This window comes from Schistocerca gregaria, chromosome 1 (assembly GCF_023897955.1).
Source record: "Schistocerca gregaria isolate iqSchGreg1 chromosome 1, iqSchGreg1.2, whole genome shotgun sequence".
In the NCBI taxonomy this organism is placed as follows: domain Eukaryota; kingdom Metazoa; phylum Arthropoda; class Insecta; order Orthoptera; family Acrididae; genus Schistocerca; species Schistocerca gregaria.
Window position 1 is genome coordinate 517,646,471 of NC_064920.1, and position 24,974 is coordinate 517,671,444.

At 41.6% G+C, this 24,974-nt stretch overlaps 1 protein-coding gene across 1 annotated transcript in view; it reads right to left on the bottom strand.

Annotated features, from left to right (window-relative positions):
* LOC126354613 (ankyrin repeat domain-containing protein 29-like) overlaps positions 1–24,974 on the bottom strand; it is a 571,227-nt gene that overhangs the window by 17,046 nt on the left and 529,207 nt on the right. The window contains exons 4-6 of the mRNA XM_050004375.1: positions 13,814–13,912; positions 13,381–13,479; positions 608–805 (exon numbers count right to left, since the gene is read on the bottom strand). Coding sequence (XP_049860332.1) covers positions 608–805; positions 13,381–13,479; positions 13,814–13,912 — 396 coding nt within the window. The remainder of the gene's footprint in view (positions 1–607; positions 806–13,380; positions 13,480–13,813; positions 13,913–24,974) is intronic.

The following is a 24,974-nucleotide window of genomic DNA, read 5'->3' on the forward strand; positions in this document are numbered from 1 at the left end:
GAGCTCATGAATCATTAACAATAAAACTGCAGTTAATATTTCCCTGACATAATAAATATGTGTAATTGCTCACATTTAAATACTTGCTGTTTCTATGAAAGTTTGAAACAGTGTTAATGCAAGAATGGAAAATCTTTGTTGTGAGAATCACTAGCTTTTTTTGTACTTTATTATCCTACTTGTATATTTTTGCTTTTTTTTGTACTTTATTATCCTACTTGTATATTTTTATGTTAATTTTCTTATAGTTCTATTAAAATTGTAATGTCAAAGTGACAAGTAAATTCAATTATAAATTTTCGTGTACATGTATTTTAAATTGTAATGTTTATTGACAATTCCTATGTCATTTTGATGATGTACCACAAGGACACTAATAAATTGAATTGAATTGAAATGAAATGAATTTCTTCAGTTTATGTCATGTTATTCTAATAAACAAACTAATTTCACTTCATTGCAACTTAAAGAGCTATCCCCTCATGGTGATGAAAATTTATGTGCTTGGGCACTAAGAATACCTCTGCAAAAACCAACTTTATTGATACATAAGATAAATAATATATCTTCTTAGAAAATAAAACTGTGGTGAGAATATGAAACTCACATGTCGCGTAGCATCAACTTTAGCCCCCACTTTTAGAAGCTGCCGCACAATATGATCGTGACCCATTTGTGCAGCTATCCATAGTGGAGTAGCACCATCAGTGCGCCTTGGCTCTGGATCAGCTCCTTGAGTCAAAAGGAAGAGCAGCACTTTTAAGTGACCATTCTGGGCAGCAATGAATAGTGGTGTTGCCCTGTCCTGAGAATAAAAAGAAAGTTTCCTCAGTTAATTCATGATGTGGCACAAATTTTTAATGAAGGAACTCTGCTGTTTCAGGTTCAACCATAAGAAATATATTGCCACCCTCCATCAAAAATAGTAGCTATAAAGTGTATGACATTCACCTCCCTCAAGTAATAGTCATTTTTTCCACTTTTTCAGTTTGAAATATGACCCAGTATCTTACTATATGTTAATAATGCTTTACTTTTTTTAAAAAATTAGCATTTGTCCTAGTGCTATGAAAATATCATAAATTGTCACATTGAACCACAAATAGTCCCAGATGATAAAAAGATTGTGATATACATACTGTACTGTTGTATATGACGTAGATTTCACATCTGCAGCTGACAGGCACAGATTTCATGGTGTAAATTTTGAAGGATAAAGCAGATTTGTATTTGATGGTACAGAGGTACTATAGAGGGAAACACTCCACTTGGGAAAAATATATCTAAAAACAAAGATTCTGTAACTTACCATACGAAAGCATTGGTACATTGATAGAGACAATAACACACACACACACAAATTTCAAGCTTTCGCAACCCACGGTTGCTTCTTCAGGAAAAAGGGAAGGAGAGGGAAAGATGAAAGGATGTAGGTTTTAATGGAGAGTGTAAGGAATCATTCCAGTCCCGGGAGCGGAAAGACTTAAATTGGGGGGAAAAAAGGACAGGTATACACTCGCACACATGCGCGCGCGCACTCACGCACGCACACGCACGCGCGCACACACACACACACACACACACACACACACACACACACACACACACACACACACACACACACACACACACACACAAACCATCCATCCTTGTAACCATTGATGCCATTTCCTTATACACAAATATCCACGTCCAGGGCCTCGCTGCGATGGAGCACTTCCTTTCACGCCGATCACCTGCCAGCCTACCTAAAATCTCTTTCCTCATTACATTAGCCAGCTTCATCCTAACTTACAACTTCTTCACTTTCGAAGGCCAGACATACCAACAAAAAGGGAACAGCCATGGGTACCAGGATGGCCTCCTCATACGCCAATCTATTTATGGGTCACTTAGAGGAAGCCTTCTTGGTTACCCAGGCCTGCCAAACCAAAGTTTGGTACTGATTTATTGATGACATCTTCATGATCTGGACTCATAGTGAAGAAGAACTCCAGAATTTCCTCTCCAACCCCAACTCCTTTGGTTCCATCAGATTCACCTGGTCCTACTCCAAATCCCACACCACTTTCCTCTATCCAATGGCCAGCTTCACACATCCGTCCACATCAAACCCACCAACAAGCAAGCAACAGTACCTCCATGACAGCTGCCACCCATTCCATATCAAACAGTCCCTTCCCTACAGCCAAGGTCTTCATGGCAAACGAATCTGCTCCAGTCCTGAATCCCTGGACCATTACACCAAAAACCTGAAAACAGCCTGGTACAGAAGCAAATAATCAGAGCCACTTCCTCATCCCCCCAAACCCAGAACCTCCCACAGGAGAACCCCAAAAGTGCCCCACTTGTGACAGGATACTTTCTGGGACTGGATCAGACTCAATGTGGCTCTCCAGCAGGGATACAACTTCCTCAAATCCTGCCCTGAAATGAGATCCATCCTTCATGAAATCCTCCCCACTCCACCAAGTGTCTCTTTCTGCCAACCACCTAACCATCGTAACCCCTTGGTTCATCCCTATGAAATCCCCAAACCACCTTCCCTACCCTCAGGCTCCTACCCTTGTAACCGACCCTGGTGTAAAACCTGTCCCATGCACCCTTCCACCACCACCTACTCCAGTCCTGTAACCCGGAAGGTGTACACAATCAAAGGCAGAGCCACATGTGAAAGTACCCACGTGATTTACCAACTGACCTGCCTACAGTGTGAAGCTTTCTATGTGGGAATGACCAGCAGCAAACTGTCCATTCACATGAACGGACACAGGCAGACAATGTTTGTTGGTAGTGAGGATCACCCTCTGGCTGAACATGCCTTGGTGCACGGCTAGCACATCATGGCACAGTATTACACCGTCTGGGTTAATTGGAAACTTCCCACTGACACCAACCTATCAGAACTCCGGAGATGGGAACTTGCCCTTCAGTATATCCTCTCTTCCTGTTACCCACCAGGCCTCAACCTCTGCTAATTTCAAGTTGCTGCCACTCATACCTCATCTGTTATTCAATAACATCTTTGCCTCTGTACTTCTGCCTCGACTGACATCTCTGCCCAAACTTTTTGCCTTTACATATGTCTGCTTGTGTCTGTATATGTGTGGATGGGTGTGTGTGTGTGTGTGTGTGTGTGTGTGTGTGTGTGTGTGTGTGTGTGTGTGTGTGTGTGTGTGTGTGCGCGCGCGCGCGCGCGCGAGTTTATACCTGTCCCTTTTTCCCCCCCAAGGTAAGTCTTTCCACTCCCAGGATTGGAATGACTCCTTACCCTCTCCCTTAAAACCCACATGCTTTCGACATTCCCTCTCCTTCCCTCTTTGCTGATGAAGCAACTGTGGGTTGCGAAAGCTTGAAATTTGTGTGTTTGTTTGTGCTTGTTACTGTCTCTATCAATGTACCAACGCTTTCGTTTGGTAAGATACAAAATCTTTGAGAGAGAGAGAGAGAGAGAGAGAGAGAGAGAGAGAGAGAGAGAGAGAGAGAGAGAGAGAGAGAGACTTATCAACGGTGGTGAATATAAGGGTAATTTATAGCTAATTCATTTGCTGACATTATCAGTTGCCTAATCTACAATCAACCAACAATCATAGCAAATAGTATGCACACACACAAGTAAATGAGCAAAACTATGAGCACATTGTGAGAATCAGAAACTAATTTAGAAAGTGCAACCTTTCCACAGTGTTTTATTTTTCCGTTAAAAAGCAAAGTTATGGCAAAGTCTGCAGCACAAGTCCGTGATTGCACCATCAGCCTTACTGCAGGTAGAGTGCAGCCTTTTTATTCACAGAAGCACTAAGGGGTGATGAGCTCCTCCCTTGGCTACCTGTTATTCCTGGGAAAGATTTCCAGTACTCATTTTGACAGCTGCCTGAGTGGACTGGGGGCTATCCTTGATGGACTGAAACAAGGGAACATCCCCATCCCTATTCAGGATTGAACCGGGACATCAAGGACCATAGTCTAGCATACTGTAACCACTAAAGCGCCATGGCCACATTATTTTCCTATTATGAAAGGAAAATTAAATAACAAAATTAAAGGTACACCCCATCTAATAGCTCCACAACACTGTTTGTCTTTCCTGATATTTTCATAATTTTGCTGGGATTTAACTAGTGGTTTGCAACATTTAGATTAAGACAGTACAGCATGCTTCTCCATATTTCTTTTCTTATTGTGTGATCAAAAGGTACAAGTGTCACTTGATTAATGTATAATGAAGTAGTTATTGAAAGTATTAGAAGATCAAACATTCTACATGTATAAGGAGCAGTTGGGAAAGGAGGAGTATAAACTTAGAAGTAAACACATAAGGAGTGGAGTCCCAACCACAAAGCCTTTCTAGTGAAGTCAAAACCCTTAACATCTGCTGATAAGGACATGAGATTTCATGCTGGTAAATTATCTTGTTTGCTTTTTAATTTGATGAGCACTTTTGCCTACAGTATATTAAGTACACTGGAAGGAGCTGTCACAGCCTGAGTAAAATTTCTAGAGCGGCATTTTTGTAGCTCATCTCTGCATGGAATGCATCTGAGTGACACACATACAATGGGTGTTTTTCTTCGTCCATTGTGGTTTGGGAGGGTTTATCTACACCAAGTATTGCCTGGATCTTTGTTTTGATTCATCATATAATATTCTTGCAAGCTTCTGGACTGCTCTAACTAGTCAGGGCTTTCTTTCCGTGAAGTCAAACAATAGAACACAAAACATCTGTTATCACGAGATCCTGCTAGGAGGCACCACATAGCTAAGGAATATACTTAGCAGAATTTATGGGGGGAGCAAATGGAAATGCTGCACACTGAGGCACAATGAAATCAACAACACTGGCTGTCTGGTGAACCTCAATGTTGAGTTACTCTATGTATTGCCCTGGCCTCGGGAGTTTAAGAAGACAATTGCAATTGTGGAGTGTAAATAACAGATTTGGTGTCCTATAAGAATCCATATTAGTACCTTATTCAAATCTCTGGGAGGGGTCTGCCAAGGAAGAGGGAATCATGAGAATAACCAATGAAAGGGTAACATAATATGAGTTGAAGTGTGGAATGTCAGAAGTTTGAACATTGTAAGGAAGATAGAAAATCTGAAAAGTGAAATGCAAAGGTTCAATCTAGTCACAGTGGGGGGTAAGTGAAGTGAAGTGAAGTGGAAGGAAGGCAAGGGTTTCTGGGTAAATGGGAATAAGGGTAATATCAACAGCATCATAAACGGGTACAACTGGAGTAGGACTTTTATGAATAGGTAGGTAGGGAAGAGAGTGAGTTGCTGCAAACAATTCAGTGATGCTCTCATCAGAATTGACAGCAAACCAATGTAAACAACAATGGTTCATACACACACCAATGTTTTGTTCTCATCAGAATCAATGGCAAACCAACACCAACAACAATAGTTTACGTATACACACCAATGTCATAAGTAGAAGATGATGAGATAGAGGAAGTGTATGAGGATACTCAAGAAATAAATCAGTATGTAAAGGGATATGAAAAATCTAATAATCATGGGTGATTGGAAAACTGTAGAAGGGGAAAAAACAGAACAAGTTATAGGAGATATGGACTTGGTAATAGGAATGAGAGAGGAGAAAGGATAATTGAGTTTTGCAATAAATTTCAGCTAGTGACAATGAATACAAGATCCAAAAATCACAGAAGGTAGATGTTTAATTGGAAAAAGCCTTGGAGGTACAGCAAGATTCCAGCTGGATTAAATCATGGGCAGAGATCTTAAATCAGGCATTGGATTGAAAGGGACACAAAGCAGCAGATAATATAGGCTCCATTTACAATGTAGTAGTGATGAAGGGTGGATAGAAGTTTATGGGCACCAGTTGGAAGAACCAATGTGGAAGCAAGTAGGATACTGAAGTACTGAGGAATGATGAAACATGTTTGAAGTTCTCTGAGGGTTTAGACAATGCGATGATGAATATTGGAGAATCAGCTTAATGGCTCATGCATCCAAGTTTCTGACAAGAATAGTATACGTAAGAATGGAAAAGAAAACTGAGTACCTGTATTGTGTCTGATAATGGGTGCAAGAATTACGGAACACATTCATAGGATTTGCCACTCTAGAAACAGCATGTGGCAATATAAAAGGATGCAAGATGTTCAAAAGCCTAAGAAAAACAGGAGTAAGCTACAGCAAAAGGTGGGTGGTAAGCAACAGCTACAAGAACAATAAGAGAAAAATGAGAATGGAAGATCATGAATGAAGAGATCAGATTAAAATGGGTGTAAGACAAGAATGTAGTGCCTCACTCCTACAGTTCAATCTGTACATCAAAGAAGCAATGACAAAAATTAAGAAAGGTCAAGAGCAGGGTGAAAGGATGTCAAAGATTCACTGATGACATTCTGCAATGAAAGTACAGAAGAACTACAGGATCCAGTGAACCAAATGAACAGTCTAATGAGTACAGAATATGGACTCAGACTAAACTGAAGAAAGATGAAAGTTGAGAGCAGTAGCACAAATGGGGTTAGCAAAAAACTAAACATCAAAGATGGGGGTTATGAAACAGATGAAGTTAAGGAATTCTGCTACCTTCGGATCAAAATGACACTTTAGAATGAACCAAGGAGGGCATGAAAGGCAGACTAGCTTAGGGAGAGAGATCATTCCTGGCCAAGACAAGCCTACTAGTATCAAACATCAGCCTTCAATTTGAGGGAGAAATTTCTGACACTGTACATTTGTGGCACTGTATGGCACTGCAGTGAATCATAAATCATGAAGTGTGAGAAAACCAGAAAAGAAGATAGTTGAAGTATTTGACAGGTTGTGCTGTAGAATAATGTTGAAAATTAGGTGGACTGATGAGATAAGGAATGAGGTGGTGCTCAGCAGAATCAGCATGGAAAGAAATGTATGGAAAACAATAGCAAGAAGAAGGGACATGATGACAGGATGTGTGTTGAGCCACTATGGAATAGCTCTCATGGTAATGGACAGAGTATTAGAGGGCAAAACTGCAGGGAAAGGCTGAGATTGGAATACATCCAACAAATAACTGAGAATATAGAATGCAAGTGTTACTCTGAGATGAACAGGTTGCTACAAGAAAGGAATCCACCACGAGCTTCATCAAACAAGTCATAAAATAAATTATTCAAAAGAAAAGTACACAGCAAAGTTGACTGTCTTCAGCATTTTCTGATTTTTGAAACAGAACTATCATTTAGTGTATGTGACATGACACCTTTTGTTTTAGTCTAATATATGGTTCTAGAAAGTTTCTGCCAGAGGAACCACACTGGATAAGTTGGCAAAAGTGCAAAATAAACTATTTGTTTTTCTGAGACTCTTTGAATTCTCATTATTTTTTAACTGTATGCAAAGCCTTTTATTTTTCCATTGCCCAATGTCATGGCAACGAATGAGCTGGGATATTCATTGGAGAAATATTACCAGTGGATAGAGTTATTTTGTGTACAACTGGGAAGCAACAGTTCTCAAATAAGTTGTGTAGTAGTTGTGACTAATTAACCTTATCTGGTTCAGAACATGTGGATGATGGTACCTGGTGTTCGTTTAACTTTGATAAAGAAGGAAGAGAATACAGTGGCTGAATTTTCTTGAAAGGCATTCAGTCAGAGACACCAATGTGAAAATAATCATATCTGCATGAGCTCTTGTAATAAGAAAAATCACACATGGTGAGACTGCAAACAGAACTGTTTGCAGGCTCATCATAACATTTGTGGTCTCACTGTGTGTGGTTGCTTATTACAATAGCTGATGTGGAAACTAGCTGATGTGGAAACTGGTTATTTTCATGTGGGGCTTTCTGACTTGTGTCTTTCAGGAAAAATCAGTCACTATACAGGGTGATTCAAAAAGAATACCACAACTTTAGGAATTTAAATCTCTGCAACGACAAAAGGCAGAGCTAAGCACTATCTGTTGGCGAATTAAGGAAGCTATAAACTTTCATTTAGTTGTACATTTGTTCGCTTGAGGCGCTGTTGACCAATAAAGTTTTTGGTCCCTTTTTCTTCGAAGGTGCTACTGTAACTGGACTACAGTATCTGGAGATGTTAGAGAATTGGCTGTTCCCTCAGCTCGAACAAGAAGCACAACAATTCATATGTCAGCAGGATGGAGCGCCACCACATCGGCACTTATCTGTCTGTAACTACGTGAACGTCAACTACCCGAGGCGATGGATCGGCCGCCAGGCAGCCCGTGACAAAGCACTTCATCACTGGCCTCCAAGAAGCCCTGATCTTACCCCCTGCGATTTTTTCTTATGGGGGTATGTTAAGGATATGGTGTTTCGGCCACCTCTCCCAGCCACCATTGATGATTTGAAAAGAGAAATAACAGCAGCTATCCAAACTGTTACGCCTGATATGCTACAGAGAGTGTGGAACGAGTTGGAGTATCGGGTTGATATTGCTCGAGTGTCTGGAGGGGGCCATATTGAACATCTCTGAACTTTTTTTTGAGTGAAAAAAACCTTTCTAAATACTGTTTGTAATTATGTACAACAGAAGGTTATATTATGTTTCTTTCATTAAATACACATTTTTAAAGTTGTGGTATTCTTTTTGAATCACCCTGTATATTTAAAGCACCTGATGATGAGTAATGTATCACTGAAACAAGCTGCTAATAAACAGATAATGAAATTACAGCAGACAGTAGTGTTGTAATATTCCTGGTGGCTGAGGTCCTCTTCTCCTACTTATCAGTCATGGACATGACAAAATTTCATGCGTAGTTGGCCACAGTTGACCACATCCAGAGAACTACTGTTGTGAAGAAATTAAGTCACCGATAAAGGCAACAATGTGTTTGTAACCATTATTTCAGTCAATTTATGAATGGAATGTTGGACTGAAGGCCAAAACAGCAACAGCAGCAGCAGCAGCAGCAGCAGCAACAACAACAACAACAACAACAACATGAAATTTGCAATTTTTACAATATTCTAAATTTTATTATTTAAGCTGTAAAAGTTTATTATCTACCTATGTTTTTATTTCCCATTCTGTCTCTCTTTGTCACCCACAAAAACTGACCAAAGAAAAAAAAAAACGGATTTCAGTGACTTGGACTCTACTTCATGTTTTAGATCTGAATAAACCTGCTGGTGTGATCACTCGAGATGGGAACTTATAAGATACCTTGGCGACAAACAGACCTGATCTTTTTGAGGAAGTTAATCTAGAAGAAGGTATTAGCATTAGTGACCATAATGTCATTGTGGCTTCTATGTCAGCTAAAGGTATTGTCCACTACGTGCCTAGCAAAAATATAGGGGAGGGAAAGGATCCACCTTAGTACAACAGACATATTAGGAAGTTGCTGAGAAAGCAGATAATTTGGCACAGTCATTTTAAACGAAGTCACTGCCCTGCTGACAAACAGAAATTATGCAGAATGAAAGCAGTTGTCAGAAGGACAATGAGGGATTCTTTTAATGAATTTGAAAGCAATATTTTATCTGCAGATTCTAAAAACAACCCCAAAAAATTTTTGGTCATACGTAAAATCTATCAACGATACAAAAATTCAATACCTTCTCTTGCTGACAGTACGGGTAATGTAACTGATGATGATAAATAGAAGGCCGAAATTCTAAACCTAGCTTTCAAAAACTCGTTTACGGTAGGGGACTGCAGCACCATCCCCGCTTTCAATTATCAAACAAATGCAAGGATGGCTGACATAGTGTTTAGTGTATATGGGATTGTAAAACAGTTAAGAGCCTTAGACGCCAGGAAGGTATCTGGCCAGACGGTATCCCAGTAAGATTATCTGCTGACTATGGTATAAATATAGCACCATTCTTATCCATCATCTATCAGAGATCAATGGAACAGAGGAAAGTTCCACGGGACTGGAAGAAGGTGCACATAATTACCAGCCAATTTCACTGACATCCCTTTGTTGTAGAATCATGGAACATATTTTGTTTTCAGACACCATGACTCTGAGAAGCTAACCTGCAGAAACCAGCACGGTTTTAGGAAACAGTGGTCATGCGAGTGGAACAGGGGGGGGGGGGGGGGGGGGGGGATATGACATGGCGCGAATTATGCCCTCCACCACACACCGCTTGGTGGCTAGCGGAGTATATATGTGGGTGCAGATGTAGTCTGTTCTGTAGAAGCTGAGCAACATTTCTTCTTGATGAACCAGGCTTCTATCGTATTTTCTCAGTTTTTCTGCCAATATTAAGTTCTTGACAAAGCAAGGTCTCACAATCAAAGAAAGTAAATTGGCTGACCATTTTAATGTATTTTTATTAACTGTCAACATGCAAAGGACACGAGATGGACCACAAAGTGCCATGATTTCTGTTTTAAGCAGAGAAATTTTGAAATTGTTCAGTTCCACTACCTTATTGCATCAAGACAAAGCTATCGCTCTTTATGTCATTTCATAACAGGCCATAACAATAGAAGTTTTCCTTTCTCAAAAGGTATCCGTAACTATAAATCAGTGACAAAGTACAGTATACTGAAATTAATTCCCCTAGCCCCCTCTTTGAACACATCTGTGAATTGTGACACTTCTTTAAAATGTTTGACGGCTTCCCCTCCTGTCCATGAAGTCCCATACCACAGCTTTTACCTCAGAGCTCCATCAAAGGCTTTGATAGTCCATATAGACAATGTAGGTGGTGCGGTTCTACTGTCTTCTCAGTTTTGTTTTTCATGAGGAAAACATTGTAAATGCAGGATATACCTTTGTGAAATCCTCCGTGTTCATCCTCCAAAAGTGTATTGATGATTTGGCAGGTGAGAGAAGTGAATATTCATGTATAATGCTTAGGTATATCCAAAGGTTGATTCCTCTGGCATTATTAACATCAGTCCTATCTCCTTTCTTGTACAGGTTCTCCAGGAAGTCAGGAGCAATTTCAATTTTGCATCATTTTGTCATATGATGATTGGCAGCCACAGTTTTTTCATGTTTGTTATGTGCAATCCTTCCCATTAGTAGAGTGATATGTGTGTGATGAGCACTGTTGTTTGATGTATATTTTCCCCAGGTAGCAGATGACAACTGAGCAACATATCCAAGAACACAAGAAAACACTGCTGTTGTGAGTGACAATATGACAGTAAGCCACAGAGAATCAGTTTGTCGACAAGCTTAGCAATTGAATTTATCACCAAGTTCACACTGCATTAAATCCTTTCAAAAGATCTGAAAATGCTTGCGTACAACTTCAACTTACACTAGAGTTAAAGCCTACCAATTACGGAAAGAGACATCGATTTGCTCAATGGGTCTTGGCTCGTGAAGTGGAGAATGGAAACTTCACAAAAAGAATAACTTTCTCAGATCATGCGCACTCCTACATCAATGTGTAAACCAATAAGCAGAGCTGCATAATTTGGGGGTAAAGAGAATCTGCGAGTGACTATGGATGATGAGATGCATCCACAATGCACGACTGTGTGGTGTGCATTCTGGACAGGAGGAATGATTGGCCCGAACTTATTTTGAAAATAATGAGGGAGCTGCCTTCACTGTAAAAGGCGACCATTACCGAAACGTGCTGATGTTTTCCTCTCTTATTGATGAAAATGACGAGTTTTGGTTTTATCAAGATGGTGCAACATGTCACACATTCCATGAAATGATTGCTCTGCACAATAAAAAGTTTCCTCAAAAAATTATCTCTTTATGTGGCAGACAGGGATGGACTGCCAGATCATCCATTCTTATGCCTTGTAACTTCTTTTATGGGGAATTGTGAGATCAAGAGTGTACGTGAACAAACCACAAACAGTCGACATAGAAGCTTTCTGGGTATGGTACCAGGTCATAATGTATAAAACTACTGCTATTGCAGAAAAACCAACGTTTCGGCCATGGTTGCAGCGGTTTTTTTCTGGTTCTACTGGGCTGAAGCCCGCTGCAGCCGAGCCCAAAATGTTTGTTTTTCTGCAGCAGTAGCAGTAGTTTTATACATTATGAAGCGGTACCATAGCCAGAAAACTTCTATGTCCACTGACTGGCCGCAGAAGCCTACGCAATTATGTTAAACCACAAACAATACACCGACTAAAGGGGAAAAAATAATTTTCAATAAATTTATGTTCTATAGCACTTGAACATTCGTCTTCTCTTTCTGGACACCATCTAAATTAGAACAACAATAGTTTTCTCCGACTGGTTTGAGATTTTCGCTTTCTTCCAGCATTGGCTGAGGCTTTCTAGGAGCTTTTCTTTCGCTACTGGTATCTCAGATGCTTACTGAAACAGTTGCATGTTAGGATTGCTTTTCTACTTCTATTTTCATTTAATGCAGCCTTTAATTTTTCATAACCAATATTAGCAATATTGACAAAAAGTGAGATTTGCAGTCGCTTTTTCTTTGTTGAGATGTTTCACTCTTTTGTATGGTGAAGTCTGTAACCCATGTACAATACATTGTGCTCCATGTTTGAGACATATATGTTCTATGATTCTCTTTGTGCTTTCCTCATAAATCTTTTCACTAAACTTGATTGTGTTTGGTTTTTCTCACAAACCAGATGTCCTTGTGTTGTCCTCCATTTTATATAGAAACATCGTTAGTTCACTAGCCTTTCTTCTTGTGCTTATGAGTCGTAAAACTTCACCAGCTATAGTATCTATTGTAGATTTAAACATGGACCATTCTGCTTCAATTACTTTAGTTGTAAGCAGATTCTCATCCCACTGACATACAAGTTTCTGATGAACTGATCTGCTGGAAGATTAGTTCTTTATCTTTATTCAGTAGTTTCTCTAGTACCTACTGGCTTGGTTTTGTACCGCTTACTTTTCAGTGCTACATCTACTTTCAGCCATATAGTGGACACATCCTATATCACCTCTGTTATACAGTCTTACTTTTTTAAAATAATTTACTTAGTCCTTCATGAAATGAGCACTCAATTAGAGGATTATTGAAACTTGTGAGGACTTTAAATGTTCTTCCATCAAAGTTTCACAGATAGTTTGCCACACTGACCCAGAATTCCATTTATTGGTATGTTTCCTATCCAAACGTTAATGTCTCCAGCAGTTATGACATACCAGTAGTAGTTATTGTTTGTGTTTTCAGTGACATCTATGTATGTTCATAAAAGTCATGGACCTCCTCTAGCTTTTCTTGATATGATGCATAGACATCTGTTACCACAAAGAAACCTCTGTCAGTCTTGAAACTACAGCTGATAATACTGTCACTAATACATGATTAAGATTTAATGTGTTCTTTCCAAGTCTTGATGAACAGAATGAAACATAACGGCAACAAACAGGTATTTGTTAAATATAAATCCACATTACTGTAATTTATACGACGTACAGCAATATTTAGCCCATACTTTTCATGCCTCCACATGAAATTTTATCTGACCACTTTACCTTCATAAAAGTATTGACTTTGGCTCCTCTGTTCACCAATTCCTTGACGACATCTAGATGACCACATTGACACGCAACAAAAAGTGGCGTGCCTCCATCCTAAAATAAAAATAAAAAAGTACAGTTACGTTTTCGCAACTCTTTCAGGGCCATAACTCAACAGCTTTTAAGACATTTATGATAATTTAGGTCCTGTAAGTTGAACACAAATTGTGTATATGCAAAAGTGATGCCATGAAAGATTCATTGTACAGTTGGATGTCTTATTGGTTAATCATTTTCTTTACATTACTGCTTAACCATTGTTGGATCAATAAATGTACTATATAAAGTGGAACATTAACAGGATAAAGGAATATAGTGATAAAGCAATGACCTAAGAGTAACTGGCCAGACATTTAACGCCCTATTAAATGGTTTATTTTGTACTAACCACACTGGCTGAGTCAACAGGTGCACCGTTGTCCAGAAGAACTTGTGCAACATCCAGGAAGCCACCCTGTGCAGCGAAGAACAATGCTGTCGTTCCAGTCTGCAAGAAATGAAAAAAAAAAACTCTTATTAATTCATAACGGACCAAGTAAGTTCCCAACTTAAAATACTGACTACAGGAAAGAAAGGAGAGCACGCCATCTTTAACACTAAGACTACCGCACCAGTACTGCTATTATTACTTATAATTAGCGTTTTATATGACATCTACTTTATGAATCAACTATCAACAAATACACTAATAGAAGGAGTTGTACAACGTAAATGAAACTTGTCAGGCGTGTTTCTACATCTGAAAGATGATCTCTATTCAAATTTCGCACCAGTCGCATCATAGTAGTGCCACCATGAGGACGCAAATCAGGTTTGCTGTAAATACACGGTGTAGTGGTCATGAGTGTTAGTTACTGTAAGACTAGATGTGGTGAGCCGATGTTAGTCAAAAACATCTTCAGGGTGGAAAAGACGCTATTATCAACATCTCACTGAGTTTGAATGAGGCTATGTAATAGGGCTACAAGAAGCTGGATGTCGTCTCTGCGATACTGGAGAAAGACTTGCAGGAATGTAGCCACTATGCATGGCTAATGGCAGCGGTGGCCACTGGAACGTACCGTCATAAGACACCCAGGCTCCGGACAGCCACGTGGCACTACAGAGAGGGAAGACCATCGTGATCGGTGTATAGCTTTGTTGCTTCGTACTGTATGTGCAGCAGCAATGCGAGCAGCAGTTGGCACCACAGTGACGTGACGAACTATTACAAATCAGTTACTGTAAGAATAGCTCCAAGCCAGACGCCCTGTATCACGCATTCCATTGACCTGCGGCGTCCGTGGTGGCAAGCAACAGCTCACTGAAGGTCTGGTAGAGGTCTGTTGTGTTTCCTGATGAAAGCTGGTTCTGCCTCAGTGTTTGAGGGCTATGTGTCAGTTAGGAGGAGGCCAGTTGAAGACTGCACCCAACCTGTCTGCCTGCTAGACACACTTGTATTACACGTGGTGTTATAGTCCAGGATGCAATTACGTATGACAGCAGGAGCACTCTCATAGTTATCCCATGCATCCTGACTGCAAATATGTACATCAATCTGGTGAATCGACCTGTTGTGCTGCTATTCAGAAACAGCATTCCACAGGGTGTTTTCCAACAGGATATCGCTCTCCCACATGTCGCCTTGACCTGTTCAATCACTATATCTGTCTCCATTCGAGCATATATGGGACATCATCGGATGACAATTCCAGTGTCATCTACAAATAGCATTAACCGTCTCTGTATTGACCGAGCAAGTGCAACAGGTATGGAACTCCATCCTACAGACTGACATCCGGCGCCTGTACAGCACAATACATGCACATTTGTATGTTTGCTTTCAACATTCTGGCTCTTGCACGATTTTTAATGTGCCAGCATTTCACATTTGAAATGGCTTATCTCGCGCTTACATTAAACTGTGGTTTTGAAATGTTAATCACTTAAATATGTTACCTACGCAATTTTGATGATTCAAATGGCTCTGAGTACTAGGTCATCAGTCCCCTAGAACTTAGAACTACTTAAACCTAACCAACCTAAGGACATCACACACATCCATGCTCGAGGCAGGATTCGAACCTGCGACCGTACCGGTCGCGCGGTTCCAGAGCCTAGAACCTCTCCGCCACTCCGGCCGCAATTTTGATTTAAGCTTAACGATCCTGAAGTTGAAACACTCCGCAAGATTCACCAAGTGTCTGGGGACGCGAAAATGGATACCATAAAGATAAAGGAGTGGTATGACAACATCAAAGACGGCCGCTCATCAGTGAAGAGTGAATCACGTTCAGGTAGGCCTTCAATATCCTCAAATGATATTTGATCACGTACGAACCCTGGTGATGCAGCATAGGCGAATGAATTTGCAGACGAGGTTAAAATTAATATTGGATCCATTTATTCCATTTCAATTGAACATTTGGGCCTGGGTAGGGTCTCAGCAAGATGTGTGCAAAAGACGCTAACAACTGAGCAGAAGCAATTTTGATGTACAGGACATGCTGCATACTGTGAACAGGAATCCCAGCTTTCTTAACACAGTGATCACTAGTGATGAATATCACTTGTGAGTAGTCATGTAAACACTTCAAAATAGATTCTGGAAATCCTTCTCTGGTTGCCGGTTTACCCATTCCACAATCGATTTTCTCTCCCATGCAAACGTAACCGGTTTTGGCACGCGTGTGGGCTGTCAGGTTTCATCTTGTTTCCAAAAATTTTCAGCTAATGTGGACGGAATGACTTTTTGTATAGTGAAGGATAGGCAGAAATATTACACTGAATCCGTTTATACCTCGTCTAGCTGCACAGAAATAGCGACTGTGCTGACTAAATCATAAACCGTATCAACTGTTTTCCAGGCGTCATATTTAATTGTGCTAGGAAATCCGTTTCAGACCTTAACATGTAAACACGACAGCGAAAAACGGTTTCCAAAATTTAATTTTCGTCTTTCGGAGATGTGTCGCATGTAAAAATAGTGCAAGTGAAAGTCAAGCTGACTCTTTCTTGACTCCACGACGTCCGATCACGAATACGCCCCCAGAAGATACTTTTGTCAGCAAGGAGTACTATGAAGAGGTTTTGCGTCGCCTTCATGAAGTATTGAGACGCAAACGATCGGAGTTGTGGATAGCTGACACCTTCACCATGATAAAGCGCATGGTTCTCAATTAATTCACGGTCGCAGGTTCGAATCCTGCCTCGGGCATGGATGTGTGTGATGTTCTTAGGTTAGTTAGGTTTAAGTAGTTCTAAGTTCTAGGGGACTGATGACCTCAGAAGTTGAGTCCCATAGTGCTCAGAGCCATTTGAACCATTTCAATTAATTCAGCCGGAGCCGAGGACTTCTATTTGTTCTTTGTTTATTTCGCAAATAAACAATGAGAACCGCACATCATTCAGTGTTAGTCCCCTGTGTATTTTATATTCTTAAAATAAGTTTATAAGTAATAAAAATTACTTCTTTGCGTGACTTCTGCGTGTTTATGTAACCAAAGCAATAATCTGATGCAAGTACAGTTTACAAGCAGAAAAATAAAAAGTATATATAATTACAATTGTTATTTTGCACTCAATATAACGTTCTTCATCAGGAGAAAAGGCAAGAGTATATATATATATTCCACAGACCGAACGTGAGGAGAGAGGCTGGTGTAATTGTTTAATACAAACCATAAAAAAATGCACGGAAGTATGTTTTTTAACACAAACCTACGTTTTTTTAAATGGGACACCGTTAGTTTTGTTAGCACATCTGAACGTATAAACAAATACGTAAACAGTGCCGTTTGTTGCATTGTAAAATGATAATCGCATCCGGAGATATTGTAACCTAAAATTGACGCTTGAGTAACACTCCTCCGCTGTTCGATCGTGTGTATCGGAGAGCACCGAATTACGTAGGGATCCAAAGGGAACTGTGATGGACCTTAGGTACAGAAGAGACTGGAACAGCACATTACGTCCACATGCTAACACCTTTTGATTGGTCTTTTTCACTGACGCACAGGTACATTACCATGAGGGGTGAGGTACACGTACACACGTGGTTTCCGTTTTCAATTACGGAGTGGAATAGAGCGTGTCCCGACATGTCAGGCCAATAGACGTTCAAAGTGGTGGCCATCATTTTCTGCACACAATTGCAATCTCTGGCGTAATGAATATCGTACACGCCGCAGCACATCTGGTGTAATGTCGCCGCAGGCTGCCACAATACGTTGTTTCATATCCTCTGGGGTTGTAGGCACATCACGGTACACATTCTCCTTTAACGTACCCCACAGAAAGAAGTCCAGAGGTGTAAGATCAGGAGAACGGGCTGGCCAATTTATGCGTCCTCCACGTCCTATGAAACGCCCGTCGAATATCCTGTCAAGGGTCAGCCTAGTGTTAATTGCGGAATGTGCAGGTGCACCGTCATGCTGATACCACATACGTCGACGCGTTTCCAGTGGGACATTTCCGAGCAACGTTGGCAGATCATTCTGTAGAAACGCGATGTATGTTGCCCCTGTTTGGGCCCCTGCAATGAAGTGAGGACCAATGAGGTGGTCACCAATGATTCCGCACCATACATTTACAGTCCACGGTCGCTGTCGCTCTATCTGTCTGAGCCAGCGAGGATTGTCCACGGACCAGTAATGCATGTTCCGTAGATACACTGCCCCGAGGTTTGTAAAACCCGCTTCATCGGTAAACAGGTAGAACTGCAACGCATTCTCTGTTAATACCCATTGACAGAGTTGCACTCGATGATTAAAGTCATCACCATGTAATTGCTCATGTAGCGACACATGAAACGGGTGAAAGCGGTGACGATGCAGTATGCGCATGACACTACTTTGACTCAGTCCACCGGCTCTTGCAATGTCCTGTACTCATGTGTGGGTTCATGGCAACAGCAGCTAACACACTAACTGCACCCGCTTCTCCTGTGACGGGCCTGTTACGGACCCGTTTGCGTGCTACGACCATATCTGTTGCATACAGTTGGCGGTAGATGTTTTGCAATGTGCGGCACGTTGGATGCTCTCTGTCCGGGTACCGTTCTGCATACACCCTGCAGGCTTCAGCTGCATTTCGTCGACACTCGCCGTAGATGAGTATCATCTCTACCCTTTCAGAGTTCGAATACACCATGGTCACAGTTCCTACAACACTACACTATCACAGACGTCTGATAACACGGTGAACTACAGTTGGTCTGCGTGCGGAGACGAATGCAGAATAACAATAGCAGCAAGCGCTACATGCGGACACTGCGACAGCTAGACAAAACCACAACAGTGCACTACACCCACACTCGTAAACACGGTCGTCAATCGTAAACATGTCCCTGCACATGCTGCTCGCCGACCGTGGCGCACACGCAACTGAACGTCGGAGGTTTCAAGCGCCAACTTTAGGTTACAATATCTCCGGATGTAATTAACATTTTACAATGCAACAAACAGCACTGATTACGTATTTGTTTATATGTTCAGATGTGCTAACAAAACTAACGGGGTACCATTTAAAAAAACGTAGGTTTGTGTTAAAAAACATACTTCCGTGCATTTTTTTATGGTTTGTATTAAAGATAGACCTGTGGTCTAGGGGTAGTGTCTTTGATTCATAAAAAAACCGTCTTCGGTCCCGGGTTCGATCCCCGCCACTGCCTAAATTTTGATAAATAATCAGCATGGCGGCCGAAGACTTCCGGCATAAGAAGTCAGCCTCATTCTGCCAACGGCCTTGTCAAAGAGGGCGGAGGAGCGGATAGAGAATCAGGGCACTCTCTTGTCCTAGGGGTAGGAAATTGCCCCTAAAGGCGGAAGAATCAGCAATGATCAACGACATGAGGATGCAGAAGGCAATGGAAACCACTGCATTAAAGACACGTAACGTGTATCCACAGGACATGTGGCCTGTAGTTGAAGAAGTGTCATGATGATCTCTCCATTGGCAAAAGATTCCGGAATAGTCCCCCATTCGGATCTCCGGGACGGGACTGCCAAGGGGGAGGTTACCATGAAAAAAAGATTGAATAATCAACGAAAGGATAATGTTCTACGAGTCGGGGCGTGGAATGTCAGAAGCTTGAACGTGGTAGGGAAACTAGAAAATCTGAAAAGGGAGATGCAAAGGCTCAATCTAGATGAAGTGAAGTGGATGGAAGACAAGGATTTCTGGTCAGATGAGTATCGGGTAATATCAACAGCAGCAGAAAGTGGTATAACAGGTGTGGGATTCGTTATGAATAGGAAGGTAGGGCAGAGGGTGTATTATTGTGAACAGTTCAGTGACCAGGTTGTTCTAATCAGAATCGACAGCAGACCAACACCGACAACGATAGTTAAGGTATACATGCCGACGTCGCAAGCTGAAGATGAACAGATAGAGAAAGTGTATGAGGATATTGAAAGGGTAATGCAGTATGTAAAGAGGGACGAAAATCTAATAGTCATGGGCGACTGGAATGCAGTTGTAGGGGAAGGAGTAGCAGAAAAGGTTACAGGAGAATATGGGCTTGGAACAAGGAATGAAAGAGGAGAAAGACTAATTGAGTTCTGTAACAAGTTTCAGCTACTAATAGCGAATACCCTGTTCAAGAATCACAAGAGGAGGAGGTATACTTGGAAAAGGCCGGGAGATACGGGAAGATTTCAATTAGATTACATCATGGTCAGGCAGAGATTCAGAAATCAGATACTGGATTGTAAGGCGTACCCAGGAGCAGATATAGACTCAGATCACAATATAGTAGTGATGAAGAGTAGGCTGAAGTTCAAGACATCAGTCAGGAAGAATCAATACGCTAAGAAGTAGGATACGGAAGTTCTAAGGAATGACGAGATACTTTTGAAGTTCTCTAACGCTAAAGATACAGCAATAAGGAATAGCGCAGTAGGCAATACAGTTGAAGAGGAATGGACGTCTCTAAAAAGGGCCATCACAGATGTTGGGAAGGAAAACATAGGTACAAAGAAGGTAGCTGCGAAGAAACCATGGGTAACAGAAGAAATACTTCAGTTGATTGATGAAAGGAGGAAGTACAAACATGTTCCGGGAAAATCAGGAATACAGAAATACAAGTCGCTGTGGAATGAAATAAATAGGAAGTACAGGGAAGCTAAGACGAAATGGCTGCAGGAAAAATGTGAAGACATCGAAAAAGATATGATTGTCGGAAGGACAGACTTAGCATACAGGAAAGTCAAAGCAACATTTGGTGACATTAAAAGCAACGGTGATAACATTAAGAGTGCAACGGGAATTCCACTGTTAAATGCAGAGGAGAGAGCAGATAGGTGGAAAGAATACATTGAAAGCCTCTATGAGGATGAAAATTTGTCTGAGGTGATAGAAGAAGAAACAGGAGTACGAGGGTCAGTCAAAAAGTAAGGCCTCCTATTTTTTTTTTCTACGTTTAATTGTCGGGAAATTTAAATGCAATTACATAGGTTGAAAACCACAACATTGGGGATCATTTTGTCATTTTTCAATGTAATCTCCGCCCATCTCTACAGTTTTGGTCCATCTTTGAACAAGGGCATGTATCCCAGCACGGTAAAAATCACAGCTCTGCTTCCTAAGCCATTGACGCACGGATGTTTTGACGGCCTCCTCATCTTCAAAATGAATCCCACGATGAGCTTCTTTTAGTGGCCCGATCAGATGGAAGTCTGATGGTGCCAGGTCAGGGCTGTATGGGGGATGAGGCAAAACTTCCCATCCAATTTTGACAATCTCGTCAGAGGTGTGACGACTGGTGTGTGGTCTTGCATTGTCATGCAAAAGAAGAACATCTGCCATTGATTTTGTTGGGCGAACTCGCTGAAGACATGCTTTAAGTTTTTTGAGGGTTGTGACGTATTGAACAGAATTTATTGTGCATCCCTGCTCCAAAAAATCAACCAGAATCACACCCTCTGTATCCCAGAAAACTGTTGCCATAACTTTCCCTGCCGATCGCACAGTTTTGAATTTTTTCTTCCTCGGCGAGCTTGTGTGACGCCACTCCACTGACTGCCTCTTTGATTCGGGTTCAAAAAAATGCACCCATGTTTCGTCCCCGGTCACAATTTTTTTCAGAAACTCATCTCCCTCCAAACGGAAGCGCTGCAAGTGTTGGGAGGCTATTGTTTTCCTTGCCTCTTTATTCTGATCGGTTAACATTCTTGGAACCCACCGTGCACAAACTTTTGAGTACCCCAATTGTTTAATAATCGTGATCACGCTGCCTTTACTAAGAGAAATAATGCGACACACTTCATCTGCAGTCACCCGACGGTCACCACGAATGATGTCATCAACTTGCTGAATGTTGTGTGGAGTCACTGCACTCATCGGCCTGCCGCTCCGCTTTTCGTCAGTCAACGGTGTTTGCCCTTCAGCTTCCTTACAACGACGAACCCATCGTCTAACAGTGCTGACATCCACTGTCACAACACTATACACCTTCTTCAGTCTTTCATGAATGCGTATGGGCGTTTCACCTTCTGCATTCAAGAATTCAATCACACAACGCTGTCTCAAACGAACATCGATGTCGGCCATCTTACAAACTTCTGCTGTGCTGCCACCTGTTGACACAGAAAGTTACTACTGCAGTGGATTGCAGAAGAAGGTTTGAGGAATGGCGCCAAATTCAAATTTTTCACTTAACTTAATTTTTTTAAGTAGAAAAAAAATGGGAGGCATTACTTTTTGACCGACCCTCGTAGATTTAGAAGAGATAGGGGATCCAGTATTAGAATCGGAATTTAAAAGAGCTTTGGAGGACTTACGGTCAAATAAGGCAGAAGGGATAGATAACATACCATCAGAATTTCTAAAATCATTAGGGGAAGTGGCAACAAAACGACTATTCAAGTTGGTGTGTAGAATATATGAGTCGGGCGACATACCATCTGACTTTCGGAAAAGCATCATCCACACAATTCCGAAGACGGCAAGAGCTGACAAGTGCGAAAATTATCGCGCAATCAGCTTAACAGCTCATGCATCGAAGCTGCTTACAAGAATAATATACAGAGGAATGGAAAAGAAAACTGAGAATGCGCTAGGTGACGATCAGTTTGGCTTTAGGAAAAGTAAAGGCACGAGAGAGGCAATTCTGACGTTACGGCTAATAATGGAAGCAAGGCTAAAGAAAAATCAAGACACGTTCATAGGATTTGTCGACCTGGAAAAAGTGTTCGACAATATAAAATGGTGCAAGCTGTTCAAGATTCTGAAAAAAGTTGGGGTAAGCTATAGGGAGAGACAGGTCATATACAATATGTACAACAACCAAGAGGAAATAATAAGAGTGGACGATCAAGAACGAAGTGCTCGTATTAAGAAGGGAGTAAGACAAGGCTGTAGCCTTTCGCCCCTACTCTTCAATCTGTACATCGAGGAAGCAATGATGGAAATAAAAGAAAGGTTCAGGAGTGGAATTAAAATACAAGGTGAAAGGATATCAATGATACGATTCGCTGATAACATTGCTATCCTGAGTGAAAGTGAAGAAGAATTAAATGATCTTCTGAACGGAATGAACAGTCTAATGAGTACACAGTATGGTTTGAGAGTAAATCGGAGAAATACGAAGGTAATGAGAAGTAGTAGAAATGAGAACAGCGAGAAACTTAACATCTGGATTGATGGTCACGAAGTCAATGAAGTTAAGGAATTCTGCTACCTAGGCAGTAAAATAACCAATGACGGACGGAGCTAGGAGGACATCAAAAGCAGACTCACTATGGCAAAAAAGGCATTTCTGGCCAAGAGAAGTCTACTAATATCAAATACCGGCCTTAATTTGAGGAAGAAATTTCTGAGGATGTACGTCTGGAGTACAGCAATGTATGGTAGTGAAACATGGACGGTGGGAAAACCGGAACAGAAGAGAATCAAAGCATTTGAGATGTGGTGCTATAGTCGAATGTTGAAAATTAGGTGGACTGATAAGGTAAGGAATGAGGAGGTTCTACGCAGAATCGGATAGGAAAGGAATATGTGAAAAACACTTATAAGGAGAAGGGACAGGATGATAGGACATCTGCTAAGACATGAGGGAATGACTTCCATGGTACTAGAAGGAGCTGTAGAGGGCAAAAACTGTAGAGGGCAAAAACTGTAGAGGGCAAAAACTGTAGAGGGCAAAAACTGTAGAGGAAGACAGAGATTGGAATACGTCAAGCAAATAATTGAGGACGTAGGTTGCAAGTGCTACTCTGAGATGAAGAGGTTAGCACAGGAAAGGAATTCGTGGCGGGCCGCATCAAACCAGTCAGTAGGCTGATGGAAAAAAAAACCACTAGCCTCTCTCCTCACGTAGCAGTCAGGAGGATAACTAAATAGAATAAAAATATTCCGATTTGGTTGGTTGATTGGGGTTGAAGGGACCAAACAGCAAGGTCATCAGTCCCTTGTTACAAAGACGGTCAGTTCCGACAGAGGGACAGCTCAGAAGAGTCAAAAACGATAAAGGTAAAAGGTAAAAGGTAAAAGGCTAAAAAAGTGCAGTTGTGTCGTCAATGATAAAAACACAAGGAGGGAAGTCAGTAAATGGGCAAACTCAAGAGAGGAAATATCCCACCTGTGAAGCAGTACAAGCAAGACCACATGCTATTTAAAAGCGTTCAACCGCCAGAGTGTAAAAGGGCGGATTGTAAAAGGGATTAAACAAACCTAAAAGGCGATAAAAACAGTAAAAGGGAAAAAAGAAGGAACATGGCCAGGGAGGGGAGTCAGGAATCTCCAAGCACAGCCTACAGTGGGAGACATCCCAAACCTCACCGCCCTGCCCCTACTCCAGAGGGAGATAAAAATCCTTAAAACTGAGAATAAAAACCACTTTCACGGAGGAAACTGAGAACCAGTTCAACCATCCGGGAATCGTCTGCTAATATTAAGGGTAAAGTGCAGGGAAGTCTGTACTTAGTACGCAGAGCTAAAAGAAGGGGGCATTCCACCAAAATGTGGGCCACTGACTGGAAAGCTCCACAACCACAAAGTGGGGGTGGCTCACCACGCAAAAGAAAACCATGGGTCAGCCTGGTATGGCCGATGCGAAGACGACAGAGGGTGGTTGAGTCCTTTCGCGAGAGGCGTAAGGAAGAACGCCATGGGACAGGTGTCACCTTAATCGTACGAAGTTTATTAGACAAGGAGGTAGCCTCCCAGGATGTGGCCCATGATTGCGCAAAGTGGGATTTGAGATGAAGCCGTAAATCCGCCACAGGAGGGGTGACAGGGAATGGGGGGTAAGAGACTGCTCCCCCAGCCAAACGATCAGCAAGCTCATTTCCTTGGATGCCCACATGGCCAGGGACCCAAAGGAAGCTAACAGAACAAGCAGCATGGTGGAGATCAGCGAGATGGTCATGGATGGAGGAGACCAAGGGATGACGGGAGAAACACTGGTCAAGTGCCTGAAGGCCACTCATTGAGTCTGTACATAACAAAACGCGATTGAGCTTGGACTGTTTAATAAAGGCCAGGGCCCGGGAGACCGCCATCAATTCCGCAGTGAACACCCCACATGCATTTGGCAGGAGATGATTTTCCATGCCTACAGAGGAGGTGAA